The sequence below is a fragment of the Lissotriton vulgaris genome, chromosome 3_1, assembly GCF_964263255.1.
Source record: "Lissotriton vulgaris chromosome 3_1, aLisVul1.2, whole genome shotgun sequence".
Lineage (NCBI taxonomy): Eukaryota > Metazoa > Chordata > Amphibia > Caudata > Salamandridae > Lissotriton > Lissotriton vulgaris.
This window is the reverse complement of record NC_141689.1, coordinates 1,078,813,204-1,078,833,898: the sequence shown is the minus strand read 5'-3', so window position 1 is coordinate 1,078,833,898 and position 20,695 is coordinate 1,078,813,204. Positions and strand designations below refer to the sequence as shown.

The 20,695-nt window shown below is 48.8% G+C and overlaps 1 protein-coding gene across 6 annotated transcripts in view; it reads left to right on the top strand.

Moving 5' to 3' along the window:
• USO1 (USO1 vesicle transport factor) overlaps nt 1-20,695 on the top strand; it is a 682,652-nt gene that overhangs the window by 618,816 nt on the left and 43,141 nt on the right. For all 6 annotated transcript variants that reach the window (XM_086961508.1, XM_086961506.1, XM_086961505.1 and 3 more), the window contains one exon: nt 18,417-18,515. In XM_086961508.1, coding sequence (XP_086817634.1) covers nt 18,417-18,515 — 99 coding nt within the window. The remainder of the gene's footprint in view (nt 1-18,416; nt 18,516-20,695) is intronic.

The window sequence follows — 20,695 nt, the reverse complement described above, 5'->3', positions numbered from 1 at the left end:
AGTGACAACTCCCTCCAAGGCTTTTAATTTCTATCTTATATAATGCTGCAGGTGACCAGATTAGTACTTATGGGGAGGGCTCCCACCAAGAACAATTATGTTGCCTTGTTAGATAAAATACAGCAGCAAGGCAATATCCCCAAACATTTGCCATTTTCCAGGCATCACTAGGGGTTTTGCCTACAGGCAGCGTCATGGCCCACCACAATGGGCAGCCGAGTCCTTTTGGGGTCTGAGTTGGGAAATCCAGCTACTTTTGAGCCTTTTCACCCTTGTCCTTTACAATTTCTAACTTGTAAGGTAGCGTTTCTCATCTCTATCACCTCAGGCATGTAAGCGAACTCCAGGCTTTCATATGGGAAGAGCATTTTTTCCAGGTTCACGCTGATAAAGTAGTTCTTAGAAATAACCTAAGTCTTCTACCCAAAGTAATATCTCCTTCTCAATCAAACCATTGAGCTCCTGGTGTTCTTCCCACAACCGGACTTGGTAGCAGAGAGACAGCCCTTCATAGACTAGACGTAAAGAGGGCCTTCATTTACTGCATTGATAGGACAAAACGTTTTCTTAAAACTCAACAACTGTTTGTTACCTACACTAAACCGCACAAAGGAAGCACCATTTCAGAAGCAGGGATAGCACGATGCGCCAGATGTATGACCCTAAATTGCATGCGCAAACGGGTTTCCGACCCGTTTGCGCATGCAAAATGGCCCAGAGCCATGTACAATTCCTAAATAGCGAGTCGCAATTTATTTGTGACTCGCTATTTAGGAATTGCAGGTCGCAATTTGGAAGGGGCGTTCCCTTCCTAATTGCGTCCACAAATCAACGGATGAATGTTTTATAACTGCAATTGCGGTCACAAAACACACTCAAATTACCGCCCTCTTCAAGAGGGTGGTAATGCAGTCAGAAACCTTCCCTAAAAATATTTTTTAAGGGCAGACAGTGGTTCCAGGGACTACTATCTGCCCTTGAAAAAATGTAATGAAAACGTACATTTTTAAAAAAAAATGCATCCCGTTTTCCTTTCAGGAAAACGGGCTACGTTCTTTCTTTTTTTAAACTGCTTTATTTAAAATCAGTCTGAGAAATGGTGATCTGCTGAGCCCAGCAGTCCACCATACCTGGGAGGGCCTGTCATTACCAATGGGCTCGCAAATTGCGAGAGGCTCATTAATATTAATAAGCTTCGCCATTGGCGACCCCATTGGGAATCACAAACAGTGTTAAACACACTGTTGTACATGGCAAATTGCACCTCACAACTTGAGACTCGCAATTGAGTCGTAGCTTGCGAGGCACAATTTTGCTGGTCGTACATCTGGCCCAATGACTAGTCTATGGCCTTTGTAGGTAATGTCCCCATGACATCTGTAGGGCAGCTATCTGGTCCATCTCACACTTTACACAAACACTACTATGTGGATGTGCTAGCACGCCAACAAGCTCAAGTGCTCTACGCTGTACTACTCTGGATAGCCACCGCTTACGGAAGAACTGATTTTTGATATGTTAAAAGTTATAGTAAAATGCTTGATACATAAAAGTAGAAGCAAAGAATTAAAATTAGGGCCATATATTTCCTGATAGCTAGTGGACATTTCTATGCATGTGAAAAGCACATCTAGGAACATAATCTTAATTGTTACAATTCAACGGGCTAGACCAGACATCCGCACCACTGTATTAACCGCATGCGCGCTAGCGGAATTCCGCTCCCACGCTGGGTTTTTCAAAAACACACTTTACGTGACGAGCTGGGCTCGTCATCAGCGTGCGAGGAGGCTACGCCATGACGAGCCCAGCTCGTCATCAGCGTCGAAGGGGTTAAGTCCCAGGAATGGAACGGGAATGATCTTATGCTTAAAGTCTGATTGGGTGTTATCCTTTTTTTCACACACTATTTGGTGTGGAATCGCCAAGACCGATGCCACTGACACATCCAACTGTCAAAAAAAGACCACATGGTCTACATGACACCAAAACTGTGCCTGATCAGTTTGGTATCAAGGAGACAAAGGGACAGAATGACAATCTAGGACAGTGCCACTTATTTTCAAAACAGAGTGCTGACAAAGGAAATCTTTGAGAGTTTTCTTGCCTAAGTAGAAAAACACGGCCTGCAGCAAAATAGAAAGCAGTGATGTTTGTTAGATTGGGTAGGATGGCAATACAGAAACAATAGATTAAGAGATATTGAATAACTTTTAAAAAACATCGAAGATTAATTTTTTTTTACTATATCCTGAGAGTTCATGAACAAGGAGAGAAGAAGTAAACGACTTACAGAACATCTTTCAAGCCTGTAAATAGTACAAATAATGAAGTAAAATGTTACCCTGTAAGGATCTGTTCATGGCATTCTAATTGTTCTGTAGATTCTCATGCTCTGCATACTCCTGCCATCTATTGTTGGGCTCGGACGTGTACATCTTGTTTTTCTTCAAATAAGTCTTTTGAGTCACAAGGTTTAGTGATTCCTCCTATGACTGGTAATTCGCATGGGCATTGGGTCTATTGATGATTGTTTTTTTTCCCTGCCGTCTCGTTTGGACGTGCATTTATTGAGTTCTGGGGTGATCACGCCTTGTGGTGTTAGTCATTGGTAGTTCTTGGTTCATCCACTCCCATTTTCGCAAACATTCATCGATTGCAGTACATTTCCTTATCATCGCAACCTTCGCCAGGCTCGCTACCAGGCTTTCTTTTGACACCCCTCTCATGGTCCCTGACCTTCCACTTCGTGTTCTTCAAGAATGAAGACTCTGTATTGGAAAGGACGCCTTTTCACTACTGTCCATAGTGTCATTTTAAATATCCCTGGACAGACCACTAACCGGTTTGCAACCTCTGTCTGTGGACCATGACAAGGCCTGCTTCTCTGCCTGTCTCGACTTCTACTCCAAGAAGGCTCACCAGTATCGACGACATCCTCAACAAACCATGGCAGAGTTCTTTTCGTAGGTGTTCGTTCAGACATGGTGCCAAAGCTACCTCCCCAAAGAATCTACTATCCAACTAGAGACTGCAACAACAGACACCACATTGCTTCTCCAGGTGAGCCAATAGGGGTGACAACATCAACGGGGGTAGAGGTAGAAGGGGTACAGCTAATCGAGGCACCCAATCTAAACAGTCTCTCTCCCTTCCCCTAATCACACTACACCTTTCTGGAGAAGACTACAGTGGTTTCTTTCACGGTGGAAAGATATCGCTTCCGATTAGTAGGTTCTCTTCATCATCAGGCAAGGTAACCCTTCGGACTTATTGCAACTCCACCAAACATTCCTCCTATGGCATACACACCTTCTCCCCAGAACGTCAGTGCAACTTTCAAGAGGAAGTAGAGGCACTCAGTCGCAAGGAAGTGGGGTGCAATAGAGGCAGTGCCGCAACACCAGCAAAGCAGTGTACTACCTGTAGTACTTTATCCTAAAGAAGGATGGGATACTCAGCCTATAATCTACCTCAGGCCCCTCAAAAATAGATCCTGTCAGAGCACTTCCTCGTGGTCATGCCAGGACGTCATTCCTCTACTGCAGCTAGGCAAATTGATGACCGCACTTGACCTAAAAGATTCCTATTTCCACATCCCAATCGATCCTGTACCCCACCAATAACTACAGTTTGTTGTAAGTGCCCAGCATTTTCATTTCTAAGTGCTAGCCTTCGGTGTCACCACAGCCCCCAGAATATTCACAAAATGTCTTGCCATTGTACCCGCTTATGTCAGGAGGGGCGGCAGCCACGTGTTGCCTTAATTGGACAACTGGACTGATCAAGAGCTCAAACAAACAATGCTTGGCCCATGTCTAAACCACCGTTGACCTGTTGCACAGTGAGGGGTTCACCAGCAACACAGTCAAGTCCCACCTTCAGCCCCTTTAGATGCATCCCTTCCTGGAGCAGTTATCAACTCTGTCACCGGGAAAGTGTACCCCAGTCAAGCGTACATTCAAGCTTACCCGGTGTAACTGAATTTTTTCTGATGGTTACATCTGCCTTTGGATTCCTCACCTTTTTGATTTATCCCAGTGCGCAGCATTCCACAGAAACTTTTCTCGTCACAATGGATTAACTCCTCATGCAACTCTGCGTGATGGCATCGGAGCCAAAAGAAGACCTCGCAGGCATGCTGACGTCAGTTCCACCCATTTTTTTTCTTCGTGCTTTCGAGGCGAAACGGTTGAACTAGCAATAACAACATTTCCACAAGTATATATAGTATACCAAACACAACCAAATAAGAAAATATCACACATATATATTTACCATAATCCAAATAACCTCATGATTTAAGCCAAAAAATCACATAAAACGTGTATGAAAAATAACACAGACCGTAAATCTTTGGTATAAGCAGACAGGCAATGGTGAGGCAGGTGGGTCAGTGAGGAATCCACGGGCAGATACTGTATCCACCAGAAAAAGCGTCACCAGAGGTAAGTAACTTGTTCTTTTGATGGACACATCTGCCTGTGGATTCCTCACATTTAGAATTGAGTCCTCAAGCAGTCCCACACCCAGAGGAGGGTGCCTGCCTGCACCAAAAAATTTAATAGCACAGAATGATCAAAATGGCCACCCTTCCTCACTTCTGAATCCAAGCAAAAATGCTTTGCAAAAGTGTGGAGGGAGGCCCAAGTTGCTGCTTTGCAGAGGTCAACCACAGGGACCCCTCTAGCCTAAGAAGAGACTACTTACCTCTGGTAAAATGAGCACGAAACCTTCAGGAGGCTCCTTCTTGGCCTTGGCATAGCAAATCTTGATGCACAGGATTACCCACCTGGACTGCGTTCTTTTGTGGACAGCCTTGCCCTTCATCTTGCCAACATATCCAATGAAGAGCTGATTATCCAGTCTTTATTCTTTGGTTCTATCCAAGTAGAAGCTCACTGTCCACTTGGGTACAAACGGTGCAGCCCTACACCCTGGGGTAGCGGACCTGCCCCCTCTCTCCCCGGCCTACCTGGACCCTAGATTTGCTAACCCCCATCGGTACTACCTGAGTAGGCCCCACACTGCTCATTAGGGTGGTCGTTGAGGACACCAGCCTGAAGGCTGTCCCACGTGACTGTGTGGGGCCCCATCCTGCCACCTGCTACTTCTGCATCCTGCTCCACTGTGGAGACCTTACCCTGGAGTTAGCCGTTGCCCCATCGGGCACCGTGCTGTAAAGGGCCTCTTGGTAGGCTAGATGAGGACCCACAATAGCAAGGTGAGCTGCAAGTGATAGGGCTGGGCCCGATGGAGGGGTTTCCTGGACGAGAACAGACAGAGCCCCCTCATATCAAACGCTTCACCTGCCTCCAGCTCCCCTCGTTTTGGTGGCATGGTTGGGCACTCGGGGGCAACTCTACCGTGGGCCCTACTGTGCAGGAGCCCTATGTCTTGTGGAGCACCACTACCACAATGCAGCATTGGCCCTGAACACCTCATCTTGGCGTTCTTCAACCTGGATCTTGAACCTCCAACTAAGTCACAGTACATTGCTTGCTCCCCTTTGCCAGGGCCTAGAAGTGGAGACATGTCACCTGCTGTGCACTGGCAAGTCCCTTCTGGCATGAGGCACCACCTTGCAGAAATGACTGAGGCCCCCTTAAGCACTTGCAAGCTCTCATACTCACTCTGGGAGTGACTTTTGATATCTCTCCCTAAAGAAGATAGAGACCCCACACATCTGACATCTTATACACCCATAGCCATTCTCGGGGAAGACTATAAAAGTTGGGTAAAATTCTTGCTAACTGATTTGCCCAAATCCTCCCGGATCATACACATACTGACTAAAATGGCTTTGTTCAGTGCCATAGCACCTCCCAGAACATCCGCCATCTTTTCCATATACAAGACCAAGTAAGAGGACAGTTGCCAGGAGAGGCTGGTCTGATTTTAGATCTGGAGAAGGCATTTGACACTCAAATGTGGCATTATCTTTTCATGGTTCTCACCCGTATGTGGATAGGGCCCAGGCTTATAGCATACACCTAAACATTGTACTCCAAACCAACCTCCTGGATCATCTGGGTCGCATCGTCACAGCCCCCTTCCTGGTTGGTCGGGTGCCCATTATCCCTGCTGCTATTTGTGCTTGCAAAGGGACCCCTTGTCATACGATTATGTGGGGAGGTCTGAGAGTGGGGCATCCCTCACGCAGACAGGACCCATTGTATCATTCTATGCAGATGACCTGCTTTTAAATCTGCTGGACGTAACAATCAACCTTACGACAATCCGAGATATCCTAGCTGAGTACGCCCCTGCCGATGGCTCAGTATTAACTAGGCAAAATCATCCATCTACCCTCTTTGTTCTGGCCAACAGCTATGAGAAGTTCATCTAGGCAACACCAGCACCAGCTGGCACGCTCAAGCGACTCGCTGCCTAGGGTTCAATCTCTATCATACTCCCCTGGACCTATACAAAGTGAACCTCCTCAAGGCCTTAGCGGTAATACGAACTTAAGTAAATTTCTGGCAGTCCCTCCACCTGGCCCCAATAGGCAAAATCACTTTGGCGAAGATTATCTTACCCCGTCTTCTGTATGATTTCACAAACCTCCTAGTCGTCCCACCACACTCCTTCTTTAAGGATCAAGATACCCTCCTGTGCACACTCATCTGGGACACCAAGCATCACAGAGTTGCCCTTGCAAAATTGCACTTGCCAATGGACCGAGGAGGCGTGGGCGCCTTCTCCTCCTTCAAGACATACTTCCTAGCAGCACAGCTCCGTTGGTTATCCAGCTGGACTGCTGAGTGCTACCTGCATGAAGCCTGCACCGAGCGAGGCCTCTGTCGCTGTGTTTCAATCAGGGGCTTCCTCTCTCTGAAAGCTTTGCTATCCTCTGCCTGGACCCTGCAAGTAACAGTAGTTCAGACATATATGGCCGAGATACAGCTCTTCTCTTGCGGGGCCCCACTGTGTGCCCAGACTCTACCCCTGATCAGTCTCCCCCTTACCCTGGGTTTTTGTTCTGTCGACTTGAGGGTCCGGATAGAACACTCGGTACTTACACTGGGTGATTTATTTTCCGAAGGCCACCTTCTCCCATTTGATAAACTGGCAGTGGAGTATGGCCTTCTGTCTGGACAATTCCTCCTACACAGACAGCTCAGTCATACTTGTCACACTCTTTGGGATATCTCAGAGGGAGAACCCGCCACAAATCCTGTTCTGCAGGTCATCCTTGCAATGGGTGACGTCCACCACCTTATCATCTGGCTCTATAAAGCCATCTACAAGCCATATGTGAGCTGGTGGTCACCCCCCTGCTGCCCTTCCAAAGTCATCTTCCAAAAATGGGAAGATGACTGTTAGACCTGACATCATTGGCTTGAGTCTCTCCTCCATTTTTTCTGTTTGCCTCTACTGTTTTACGATGTTTTGCTGGTATATGCTTTGGGCGCCGTGTCACTGCTGATCAGTGCCATAGCGCAAGTGCTCCCGATGTTAAATTGATGTGTCTATTGTATCCATGTTTGGCTTATTTGGTTTACTGTCAGTCCCTAGTCTAGTGCACCAGGAGTGCCGGGGCTTGTAAATACAAATGCCGCTCGTGGGCTTGCAGCACGTGTTGTGCCACCCACAGGAGCGGCTTCGTAAAAGAATGTCTACGGGTCGGTCATTGCGAGACCCACGTGCAGTCTTGTACTGTCACGCAGGCTGCGCAAGTATACCTACTTGCCAGTCCCTCCAACCTTCCCTTAACTTCATGTTAGTCACCCCTATGGTAGGCCCGCGGGCAGGGTGCATTGTAAGTGTAAGGTAGGACACGCCTGACCAAGTTGGCATGTCCTGATAGTGAAGTACCGCCATCTTCGTGCTTCACTATTGCGAGGTAGCCTGCTCTCCATTGCTTAGAATGGGCCACCGGGATTATTAATGCTATGATCCTAGCTGGCTCGGAGAGCACGGTGCAATGTCGAGTTTGGTATCCCTGAACTCGGGGTTCAATTACGCGTCCGTTGGTGTGGATGGTTTTTGGACTCTGGGTTCGAAAATAGCACTTTTAGAAAGTGTCTATTTTCTTGCCTAACCATATCTGGTTTCTGCTGGTCTTGCGTGTGTGTGACAGGAGCTGGGTGGCTCCACAGGTCTGGATGAGTCAGTATGGGATGAGTGGGACATTTACGTTGAGAGTAGGGGGAGAGTAGTTGTTGATAGCCTGCCTTGCCTGATACAATGCTGGCTCCACCTCCTGCTAAGCGACTGATGGCTCTGTGCCTGCCATGGACGATCCTAGCCCCACCTCCTGCCAGGAGGGCGATAGCTCTGCTCCTGCCAGTATCAATGCTGGCTCCACCTCCTGCGGGGCGTCTGAGGACTCAGCCCGGCTCAATGAATAGGCCAGGTGCTACTGCCTAGCTCCACCCACCACAGACCCAGGATGTTGGGAAATCCCCGGCATAGACAAAGGGATCAAAGACGAAAAGGGGTATAAGAGAAGGACCCCTGAACTAGGAAATCAGATCACTTCTGACAAGGAACCCTGTAACCAAGGACAAGAAGCCTGCTGATCTAAGGGACTGCCTACCCCTTCTGCCAAGTGTGCTGTTGTTGGGGGAATCCTGCAGTGCTTCTTTATTTTTGCCAAGGAACCAGGAGAGAGGAACTGTGTGTGTACTCTCACGCTTGCTAAGAAAATCTCCAAGGACTGGAAGAGTGCCAGTCTCCTGCTGAAGTCACAGGGCTAAAAGACTTCATCTGCTAAAAGTGCTATTGGCTGGAAGTGCGAATCCAGCACCTCTGAAAGAACCAGCAATCACGACGACCGGACGCTGGGCCCGACCGACGCCAGCAGCAACGCTAGTGAGTGGGAGTACGGCTCTAGCTCCAGAGGACCTCGTGTCTGCACCGCTGCTGATCGCATCACCTGTGTGCCCCTTCGACGCCGTGAGCGCTGCTCACTCTGTGCAACCGCATCATCGACGACGCCTGCTGAGGCCTGACCGACACCGAAGACGCGACGCCGGATTGCTCGACGCCGTTGATCATCGTGTGCTTCATTTTCCTAAGGTACTGTGTTGTTGGGGGTCCGTGTGACTCCAGGCCCGACGTAGCGCTCCTCGCGGTCGACGCCACACCTGTGGATTATCTTTGCCTCGACGTCGTGTAGCTCCCGTGTGAGTTACCCTGTTGCTAAGAACTGTGTTTCCAAGAAGAAGATTTGCTTGATACTAAAAGACTTTTGTGCTAAAGAAGAAACTACCTTTGAACTATCCTTTTTCCTTCCTGAACGTATTTATTCCGATTGTGTACAGTTTTGCCGTTATTTGGTCTTGTGCTAAGTCTTATATAAAAATACTTATTTTTATAATACTACGGTGTCGTGTCCATTTGTAGTGTATTCACTGTGTTACTGTATGTGGTCATAATTGCTTAACGCACCGCCTCTGAGATAAGCCTGTTCTGCTCTGCCAAGCTACCAAGGGGGTGAGCAGGGGTTATCAAAGGGTGTGATCCCCTTGCCCTGACTAGAAAAGGAGGGTCCCTATTTGTCAGAAGTGCATACCTCTGCCAACTAGAGACAGCCGGTTCTAACATTGGTGGGTCAGCGGTGAGGATTTGGACTTTGCATTTATGACCCATGTACAGTGATTAGTGTGCGCTACATAGTGAAAGCAAACCATAGCGCAGTCACAATCTGATTCGGAAGGATCCTATTTTTGTTCTCCGCTTTCCTGAAGCTTGATTTTTTTTTTGAACACTGCCAGTTTTAACCATGAGTGACAACTGAGTCACTGCCCCTGCTATCGTTGTTGTGGAGGAGTTCGAGAGGAGTAAGCTAAAGAAATACAAGAAAGATGAGCTGAAACACTTTTGCGACCAGTTTAAAGTTCCTACCACCGGCCTCTCGAGAAAAGATGATTTTTATAAAGCATTACAGGCCTGGTGGGAGTCCAGAAATCCCTCTGATGTGGTGGTGGTACCCACAGAGGAAGGGGATGAGGAGGTGCCAGTGAATGGACCTATGCCCTCTCCCGGAAGCAGTGTTTCCTCCAAAGGTCTTTCCCCTGAAGAAAGAGAAGAAAGGGCGAAAGAGCGAGCTTACAACATGGAGATGGCAAGGCTAAAAATAAATGGGCAGTTGGAGTTAGAAAATGCAAGAGGTAGAAGGGAAGCTGATTTAGAGATCAAAAAGTTGGAGTTTGAACGAGAGAAGTTAGCTTTGGAGCGTGAAGCCAGGTTGAGGGAACTGGATATCCAAGCTAAAAAGTTAGAGTTGAATCCCTCTGGTGGCAGCATTCCATCCGAGCCTGCAGAAAGTAAGTTTTACTTCCCGAAAGATGTGATCAAAGATTACAATAAGAATGAAGATATTGGTCAATGGTTTAAAGCATATGAGTTAGCATTGTTGGCCCACCAGGTCCCTGAGAAGAATTGGGGAGCGGGGTTGTGGGGTCGCTTTGTGAATGAGGGAAGAGATACCCTGTTAGACATGCCTGTTGCGGATAGGATGTCGTATGCTCATATGAAAGATGCTTTAATGCCGCGATATGGCTTAACCCCCGAGAAGTACAGACAAGCTTTTAGAGAATGTAAGAAGTTGCCTGGTACGACGTGGGTTGAATATGTGTCTTATTTTTGCAGAGCCATGGATGGTTGGGTAAAGGGCAGCAAAGTGGAAAGTTATGAAGCTCTTTATGATTTGTTTGCTTGGGAGCACTTGTCTAATAACTGTTTTCCAGAGCTGCGCCAGCACCTGATTGATAGCAAGATATCTAACTCTAGAAAACTTGCTGAGGAGGCGGACCGCTGGGTCAGTACCAGGGTCCACAAGGGTCCAGTGGGAGACTCAGCCAAAGGTGGGCAGGGTCCCCAGCAGAAGAGTGGGGGGGACAAGGGAAAACAGAAGGAGTCTCAGAAAGGGCCCCAAAGTAATCCCCAAGGGAACCAAGGGAAAGGTTCCCAGCCTCCCCCTGAGAAGAAGCCCGGGGCCCCGACGGGTAAACCTGTTCATAGGGGCCCCCTAACCTGCTATGGTTGTGGGCAGGTGGGACACCGGTTTTATGACCCCCAGTGTCCCAAAAAGGATTCGAATGCACCGCCGCGTGCACCCCCTCGTCAGCTGGCGAGTGTAGCCTTGGGAGGGGAGGAGATGGTTGTCCATGGTGGGAGGGGTCCCGCAGAGATGTCCCTGGTCTCGCTAGGAGACATGCAAATGGTCCCTCCACCCCCTCTGCCTAGTAACACTAGTAAATATAGGCAGTGGGTGACCATTAATGGCCATAGAGTGGAAGCTCTCAGAGACACCGGAGCGAGTGTGACAGCTGTCAGGTGTCACTTAGTGTCCAGAGAGCAGGTGGTTCCCCACGCATTCTACCCCGTGATAGCTGCCGACAACTCCCAGAAAGAGTGTGAGGTAGCTCAGGTTTCCTTTGAATGGGGGAAAGTTTCAGGTACTCTTCAGGTTGCTGTGAGGCCCGCCATGCCTGTCGATTGTCTCCTGGGCAATGATTTAGAAGACTCCCCTTGGGCTAAGGTGGAGAGAGCGGCGCACTTGAAAATGTTGGGTATGCCAGAGTGGGTGTGTGCAACCACTCGTTCGATGACAGCGAGTAAGGGTGTTGATGGGGTCCCGGAGCCTGAAAGTACGGCCCAGGACCCAGCTGTGAAGAGAAGAGGCAGGAGGCGCGGGAAACCGGCCCCCGTAGTTCCCGTGGTCCAGGAGGAGGTAGACCCTGAGGGGGATGCCCTGGAGCCCACAGGGGAACAAATTGCCGAACTGGGAGATCTGCCCGAGCTGACCCACTGGCAGCAGGATGGTGGTCCCTCCAGGGAGGAATTCTGTGCGGAACAGAAGGTGTGCCCTTCTCTTGTGGGCATGAGGCAGCAGGCCTCAGCCCAATCCTCAGGTGATCAGTCAGGGTCACATTTTGTGTACTGGGAGAACGACCTCCTGTATAGCGAGCCTAAGGCTGCTGAGCCTGGGTCAGCCCGTGTGCTGGTGGTACCCCAGCGCTTCAGAGCCTTCCTACTGGGTTTGGCTCATGACGTACCGTTAGCTGGACATCTGGGGCAGGACAAGACCTATGACAGGCTTGTCACCCATTTTTATTGGCCTCAGATGCGTAGGGATGTAGACATCCATTGCAAGACTTGTCGCACTTGCCAGGCAAGTGGGAAAAGCGGAAGGAAGCAGAAGGCTCCCCTCCAACCTTTTCCAGTGGTCAGCACCCCCTTTGACCGGGTGGGTATTGACATTGTTGGGCCCCTGGACCCCAAGACAGCCCTGGGCAACAGGTTCATCCTGGTCTTGGTGGACCATGCCACGAGGTACCCGGAAGCCATCCCTCTCAGAACAGTGACGGCCCCCGTAGTGGGACGGGCACTGATGGGTGTTTTCTCCCGGATGGGGTTCCCCAGAGAGGTGGTGTCCGACCGAGGCACCAACTTCATTTCGAACTATATGAAGTCTCTGTGGAAGGAGTGTGGGGTAACCTACAAGTTCACCACTCCTTACCACCCTCAAGGAAATGGGCTGGTTGAGAGATTCAACCGGACCCTGAAAGGCATGATTATGGGTCTTGAAGAACCAATGAGGCGGAAATGGGACGTCCTCTTGCCATGCCTGTTGTTTGCTTACCGTGAGGTGCCGCAGAAGTCTCTAGGGTTCAGCCCCTTTGAGCTCTTATACGGTCACCCGGTAAGAGGACCTTTGAGTCTGGTCAAGGAAGGCTGGGAGCAATCTCCCAGGAAACCTCCCCAGGATGTATACAGCTACATGCTGGCCTTTCGGAACCAGACTCGGCGCTTCAGAGAACTTGCTCAGGCAAATCTGGAGGCCAGCCAGGAGGAGATGAAGCGGTGGTACGACCGGAATGCCACTCTGGTAGAGCTTCAGCCTGGTCAGGAAGTGTGGGTCATGTCCCCTGTGGAACCTTGTGCGCTCAAGGACCGGTGGACCGGACCGTTTAAGGTTGTGGAGAAAAAGAGCGATGTCGCCTACCTAGTGGACTTGAAATCTCCCAGGAACCCCTTGCGGGTCCTACATGTCAACCGTTTGAAGCCCCACTTAGAAAGGTCCGAAGTGGGCATGCTCCTAGCTACAGATGATGGAATGGAGGAGGAGAGTGAACCTCTTCCTGACCTCCTGTGTGCTAAAGAGCAAGACGGGTCAGTGGATGGTGTGGTCCTCTCTGACACACTGACCCTTGAACAGAAACAGGATTGTCACCAACTGTTGGGACAATTCCCGGACCTGTTTTCCTTGGTTCCGGGTGTCACGCATTGGTGTGTCCATGACGTTGACACCGGAGACAGCCCTCCTGTGAAGCACAAGGCTTACAGGGTGACTGACAAGGTCAGAGCGTACATTAAGGAGGAGGTCTCCAAAATGTTCGCGTTAGGGGTGATTGAGTCCTCTAGCAGTCCTTGGGCCAGGCCAGTGGTCTTGGTCCCGAAGGCTGCAGCGCCTGGTGCTTCACCGGAACTCCGGTTCTGCGTGGACTACCGAGGGCTCAATTCAGTCACGAAGACTGGCGCGCACCCCATCCCCAGAGCTGATGAGCTCATAGATCGGTTGGGGGCTGCCCGGTACCTTAGTACGTTCGATTTAACGTCGGGGTACTGGCAGATCGCCTTGACTGATGGGGCAAAAGAGAGGTCAGCATTCTCCACACCAGATGGGCTATACCAGTTCCGGGTGATGCCCTTTGGGATGAAGAATGCCCCTGTCACCTTCCAGAGGTTGGTCAACCAGGTCTTGGCTGGACTGGAGGGCTTCAGTGCCGCCTACATGGACGACATTGCAGTGTTCAGCGCCAGCTGGGAGGAACACTTGCGCCACCTCCAGGAAGTGTTGTTGGCCCTGCGCGGAGCAGGCCTCACAATCAAAGCCAGTAAGTGCCAGATAGGGCAGGGTTCTGTGGTGTACTTGGGGCACCAAGTAGGGAGCGACAAGGTTGCCCCCCTGCAACCCAAGACTGATACCATCCTGGCTTGGGCACCGCCCAAAACCCAAACGCAGGTGAGAGCCTTCTTAGGACTCACGGGTTATTACAGGAGGTTTGTCAAGGATTACGGCAACATTGTGCACCCCTTGACGTCGCTGACTTCCAGGAAGCAGCCACGAAACGTGATCTGGACTGATGCCTGTCAAACGGCCTTTGACACCCTGAAAACTGCAATGTGCACAGCACCTATACTCCAAGCACCCGACTTTTCGAAAGAATTCATTGTTCAGACGGACGCTTCAGAGCATGGCGTGGGGGCTGTTCTAGCTCAGGTGAATCAAGAGGGCCGAGACTTGCCTGTAGCCTTCATCAGTAGGAGGTTACTTCCCAGGGAAACGAGGTGGAGTGCGATAGAGAGAGAAGCATTTGCTGTGGTCTGGGCGCTGAAGAAGCTAAGACCCTACCTGTTTGGGACTCACTTCCGGGTTCAGACAGACCACAGGCCCCTCAGATGGTTGATGCAAATGAGGGGTGAGAATCCGAAACTGTTGAGGTGGTCCATTTCTCTACAGGGGATGGACTTTACGGTGGAACACCGCCCTGGTACAGATCACGCCAATGCTGATGGTCTGTCCAGATTTTTCCGCCTTAGTGATGAGGACTCCCTAGGTCAAGGGTAGTTCTCCCCACATTTCAGCTGGAGGGGACACGTGTTAGACCTGACATCATTGGCTTGAGTCTCTCCTCCATTTTTTCTGTTTGCCTCTACTGTTTTACGATGTTTTGCTGGTATATGCTTTGGGCGCCGTGTCACTGCTGATCAGTGCCATAGCGCAAGTGCTCCCGATGTTAAGTTGATGTGTCTATTGTATCCATGTTTGGCTTATTTGGTTTACTGTCAGTCCCTAGTCTAGTGCACCAGGAGTGCCGGGGCTTGTAAATACAAATGCCGCTCGTGGGCTTGCAGCACGTGTTGTGCCACCCACAGGAGCGGCTTCGTAAAAGAATGTCTACGGGTCGGTCATTGCGAGACCCACGTGCAGTCTTGTACTGTCACGCAGGCTGCGCAAGTATACCTACTTGCCAGTCCCTCCAACCTTCCCTTAACTTCATGTTAGTCACCCCTATGGTAGGCCCGCGGGCAGGGTGCATTGTAAGTGTAAGGTAGGACACGCCTGACCAAGTTGGCATGTCCTGATAGTGAAGTACCGCCATCTTCGTGCTTCACTATTGCGAGGTAGCCTGCTCTCCATTGCTTAGAATGGGCCGCCGGGATTATTAATGCTATGATCCTAGCTGGCTCGGAGAGCACGGTGCAATGTCGAGTTTGGTATCCCTGAACTCGGGGTTCAATTACGCGTCCGTTGGTGTGGATGGTTTTTGGACTCTGGGTTCGAAAATAGCACTTTTAGAAAGTGTCTATTTTCTTGCCTAACCATATCTGGTTTCTGCTGGTCTTGCGTGTGTGTGACAGGAGCTGGGTGGCTCCACAGGTCTGGATGAGTCAGTATGGGATGAGTGGGACATTTACGTTGAGAGTAGGGGGAGAGTAGTTGTTGATAGCCTGCCTTGCCTGATACAATGCTGGCTCCACCTCCTGCTAAGCGACTGATGGCTCTGTGCCTGCCATGGACGATCCTAGCCCCACCTCCTGCCAGGAGGGCGATAGCTCTGCTCCTGCCAGTATCAATGCTGGCTCCACCTCCTGCGGGGCGTCTGAGGACTCAGCCCGGCTCAATGAATAGGCCAGGTGCTACTGCCTAGCTCCACCCACCACAGACCCAGGATGTTGGGAAATCCCCGGCATAGACAAAGGGATCAAAGACGAAAAGGGGTATAAGAGAAGGACCCCTGAACTAGGAAATCAGATCACTTCTGACAAGGAACCCTGTAACCAAGGACAAGAAGCCTGCTGATCTAAGGGACTGCCTACCCCTTCTGCCAAGTGTGCTGTTGTTGGGGGAATCCTGCAGTGCTTCTTTATTTTTGCCAAGGAACCAGGAGAGAGGAACTGTGTGTGTACTCTCACGCTTGCTAAGAAAATCTCCAAGGACTGGAAGAGTGCCAGTCTCCTGCTGAAGTCACAGGGCTAAAAGACTTCATCTGCTAAAAGTGCTATTGGCTGGAAGTGCGAATCCAGCACCTCTGAAAGAACCAGCAATCACGACGACCGGACGCTGGGCCCGACCGACGCCAGCAGCAACGCCAGTGAGTGGGAGTACGGCTCTAGCTCCAGAGGACCTTGTGTCTGCACCGCTGCTGATCGCATCACCTGTGTGCCCCTTCGACGCCGTGAGCGCTGCTCACTCTGTGCAACCGCATCATCGACGACGCCTGCTGAGGCCTGATCGACACCGAAGACGCGACGCCGGATTGCTCGACGCCGTTGATCATCGTGTGCTTCATTTTCCTAAGGTACTGTGTTGTTGGGGGTCCGTGTGACTCCAGGCCCGACGTAGCGCTCCTCGCGGTCGACGCCACACCTGTGGATTATCTTTGCCTCGACGTCGTGTAGCTCCCGTGTGAGTTACCCTGTTGCTAAGAACTGTGTTTCCAAGAAGAAGATTTGCTTGATACTAAAAGACTTTTGTGCTAAAGAAGAAACTACCTTTGAACTATCCTTTTTCCTTCCTGAACGTATTTATTCCGATTGTGTACAGTTTTGCCGTTATTTGGTCTTGTGCTAAGTCTTATATAAAAATACTTATTTTTATAATACTACGGTGTCGTGTCCATTTGTAGTGTATTCACTGTGTTACTGTATGTGGTCATAATTGCTTAACGCACCGCCTCTGAGATAAGCCTGTTCTGCTCTGCCAAGCTACCAAGGGGGTGAGCAGGGGTTATCAAAGGGTGTGATCCCCTTGCCCTGACTAGAAAAGGAGTGTCCCTATTTGTCAGAAGTGCATACCTCTGCCAACTAGAGACAGCCGGTTCTAACAATGACTTTGGAAGGGTCCTGCATGAAAAGGAATAGGAATGGGTGTTAGAATTTCCTTGAGTAGTTTCCCTCAATTCCCGTTTAAGGAATATACATTTTTTTTCTACTCCATATGGAATATTATTTAACCCTGTTTCAATTAAACTGTTACTTCCCATATGCACAGGTTGAATGGCCACGCTGTTGAGCCCCTGACATGGACCTCATGCGCATGTTGTGGGCCTGTCCTGCCCTACAGAGTTATTGGACCACGGTCCGCACCACCCTGCATGATGTCACAGAGCTACCAGATTTCCACACATGAGAAGCATGTTCCCTAGGCATATTTAAGCTTAAGAAATAACAAAAACTATGCGCTTTGCGGCCTTAGAACTCTATACCAAACGCACACACTCACTTAACTGGCGCTCCCCTATTGCCCCTGTGGCCGCATTGCATGGAGTGGTACGCAAATGGGGCACAGCAGAAGAAGATGCTCTCCGCTATGAGTAGGTACGCTGACTGCACAAACCATTTATCACCCCCAATAAGCCACCCTACTTAAGCACTTCCGGCAGGAGGTGGAAAACAATGATCCCCCACCCCATGATCGCAACATGCGATCCCCATATGCGCAACAACAGTCTTCTCGGTTGGGGCTCCCTGCACCAGCACTCACTCACAGCCCCACTCACCCATCTTCACATGGTAAAAACAGCTCCATGTGCCTGTCTGCCTCCCCATGCGACTATTCCTGCCTCGCTATCCACACACTGCTACAATTACCTAGCTTGCATGCCTGCCTCTCACCCCAGTTTACATGTTTGGTTCCAGTTTGCACCTTTGTGAGGGGAAATCCAGCCGTTTAAGTTCACTGTTTAACAAGGACACATCTCACCTCTGTACTCTCAGGTGCTTTACGCTGATATTGTTCCATACTTATTCAGGCAAGACCAGATTGTATTTCCTATACGGCTCTACTACCACACGCCGAAAGTTGTCACGAGCTAATGTTGTTAACAGTGTAAAAGCCAATAAATATATTTTTTTATTAAAGTAACTAAAACTCGCGCACCCGCCATGCACTGCTAATTATATCACATATTACATTACTCATAACATGTTATATGACTTCATTGATAACATCACTACAACATCTAAAATGGCATTATTGATGTCAACACTGTGCAGGGTAGGCCGCTAGTTATAGTTACTTTGGGGCACGAGTTATAGTTACTTGAGAAAACTACAACTGTTGAATTGCCGTCGTTTTTTTTCTTTTAAGTAGTATGTTTTAACTGACATTTTCACTAAGCTATAATTCCCCTTTAACCTTTGGTTTTTTTCAGTTACTTCTAAGGTTTTAAAAAAAATAAAGAAAAATATAATTACAGTTCCTAACTAAAACCTAATTTTAACCTTTGTGTTTTTTCTCCATGAAATAGTTACTAGGAGCAATATTTGTTAGATTCTATTCATTCACTCTGCCTCCTTACTGTAATGACCTTACTTAGATGTTTTCAGAAGTGTAAATCAATCTTAACATCTTGTGATTAACAGCAGCTAAGGGATGCACTGTGTTTGCTTCACAGGAGGTGGAAACATTTCGCGCACAAATGCAGACCCAGTCAATGGAAATCAACAGACTACAGACTGAAAGACAGGAACTCCTGCAAAAAATAGAAACTATGGTAAGACTTAGGAAATAGCCTAAGACACTCATTACGAGTTTGACGTTCCAACTGCCATTGCAGCGGTTGGGAGTATGCCGCCACGCTGGCGGCATCCTGACCATGGCATTATGAGAACACTGTCATGCTGACTGTATTGTCTGTGGTGCAACGGTGGCGGCATGATTCGGCTCATAGAAAGGCTGACGCATATGCTGCCACCGTGGCAGCGCCACTTGCACGTCAGTGCACTGTGTGCCATGCATCATGTTGTGCATGCCACACAGAGCATTCACAGCAGTGCAATACGAGGAGGGTATAACATGTTCCCCCATGCACTTTGCCCAATGGGCATGATCGTCCTGGGGCTGGGTTTGGTGCTCCTTCCCTTCCTTTCTACCAACCTTTTTGTGGCGGGGTCCCTGCCATAGAAAGGCTAGCCGAAAGGCTGGTCGTGATTGGGATAGTGGTGCTGGCATTGCCACCGCCTCCTTCACCACCGCTATCCTCAGCGCCACCCCAACGAGGATCCAGGATCCTGGTGGAGGTGGCGGTATTGTGTCAGGCTTTCTGGTGGTCTGACCTCCTCCCTCGTAATCGGCGGTTGAACCAATGAGGCGGCGGCGGTCAGACCACTGCACTTGTAATCAGGCCCCAAGTGTTTAGTGTTCTCTATTTTTGCACACACTTCAATGTAAGTGTTCCTATCATACCCAACCTAGGCCTCATCACTAAAGTTCTGTTATTTGTAAAAGGTAAATCACCAGTTAAGCTGTCATTTGTAGGAAAATAAATAATATGATGAATTGTACTTATAGTCCCATTGTATAATCAAATGTCGTTTTTTTAATTTTGTGGTTGGGTAAGGAGTGGGATGTGTTGGGGGGATTTGCAATGCTGTGCTGTGCTGTGTTGTGTGTTAATGTTACATAGCTTTTCTCTTTTAATTCAAGTACAAAACTAGCTTACGTAAGTAGTGACCAAAAATCTGCTAGTCAGCTAGCAATTTGCCAAATGTCCTTTAATTGACAATCCTGAGAGCGTTTGTTCAGAAGCAAGCTGAGTTTCAGTTTTTGCATTTTTAACTGTTGTTTGTGTGGCTACAGAGATTTATTGTTTAAGTAAATTTGTATGCAGGGTTACTATTACTTGTTAACCATCTTTAAAGCTTTTCATTACATACAACACCAACCCGCTGCTTTGATATTCAGTGGTGGAAGGCTAGCTGGCTCTGACATAAAAGCAGAAAAGTAGGAGGAAAGAATTACATTGCTTTTTTAATGTTGCCTTGTTCCTCCAACTCTTGCTGTGAAAAGGTGTGCTATGCTATCACACTTTTCCTCAGTTAAATGGGCTACTTGATTAGTTAGTCATTTTGTTGAAATTCTGTAGTTGGGAATACTTTCTGTACATTACCTTTTACTGTGCTGATCACTCTACATGCCCTATATGCTGAAGGCTGTGGAAATCATGGTTTCTATTTCGAGCCACCTTGTGTAGTAGTGTGGTAGTGTAGATGTATCCTTTGTAACCCTTCTGCACAGCTCCAGGTCTTTACATGTTTCAGCTACTGGAGCTCACTGATAAACTGCTCCACTGTCAGCCTGTCTAAATTGGGCGTCTAATGAATTATTCTACCTGCAGATTCCTCACATTATGACTCTCCAGGTATCAGACTGGATCTGGCAAATTTGAAATAGTTCTCCTGTATGACAGACGGTCCCATGCCTCAGACTTAACTCTTAAACCCTCGGGATAGGATGCCACAGAGCCATATATGGTTCCACCCCGCTTTATGTCAGTTCTTTTTTTCTGTGCTGTTTGGCATGGATCCAATGTGCTCACTTCTGAAGTTTTCTACGGTGTTGCTTTATATTCTGTTTTACTGGATTCTCGAGCCACTCTTGGTATTTCTATGTTCTAATGTCTTCAGCTAGGTAAGTACAGGCACTGGGCCATTCCTGAGCCTCGTGTATTTCGGACCTTTAGTCACTGGTGGATAGCCAGTGGAACCTGTGGTGGACCTTGCAGAACTGAGAATGTGACGTCAGTCTAGGTCTTGCTCTGAATCCAGCTCCTGAAGTTTTATTTGAAGATCTGTCCTCTTTGCCCCTTTATTGGGCCTTGTATATTGATTCAGTTGACAGGTGTCCCTCCTGTCTGGCTTTGATAACTACCCAGTTTGGAAGGTTTTTTTTTGC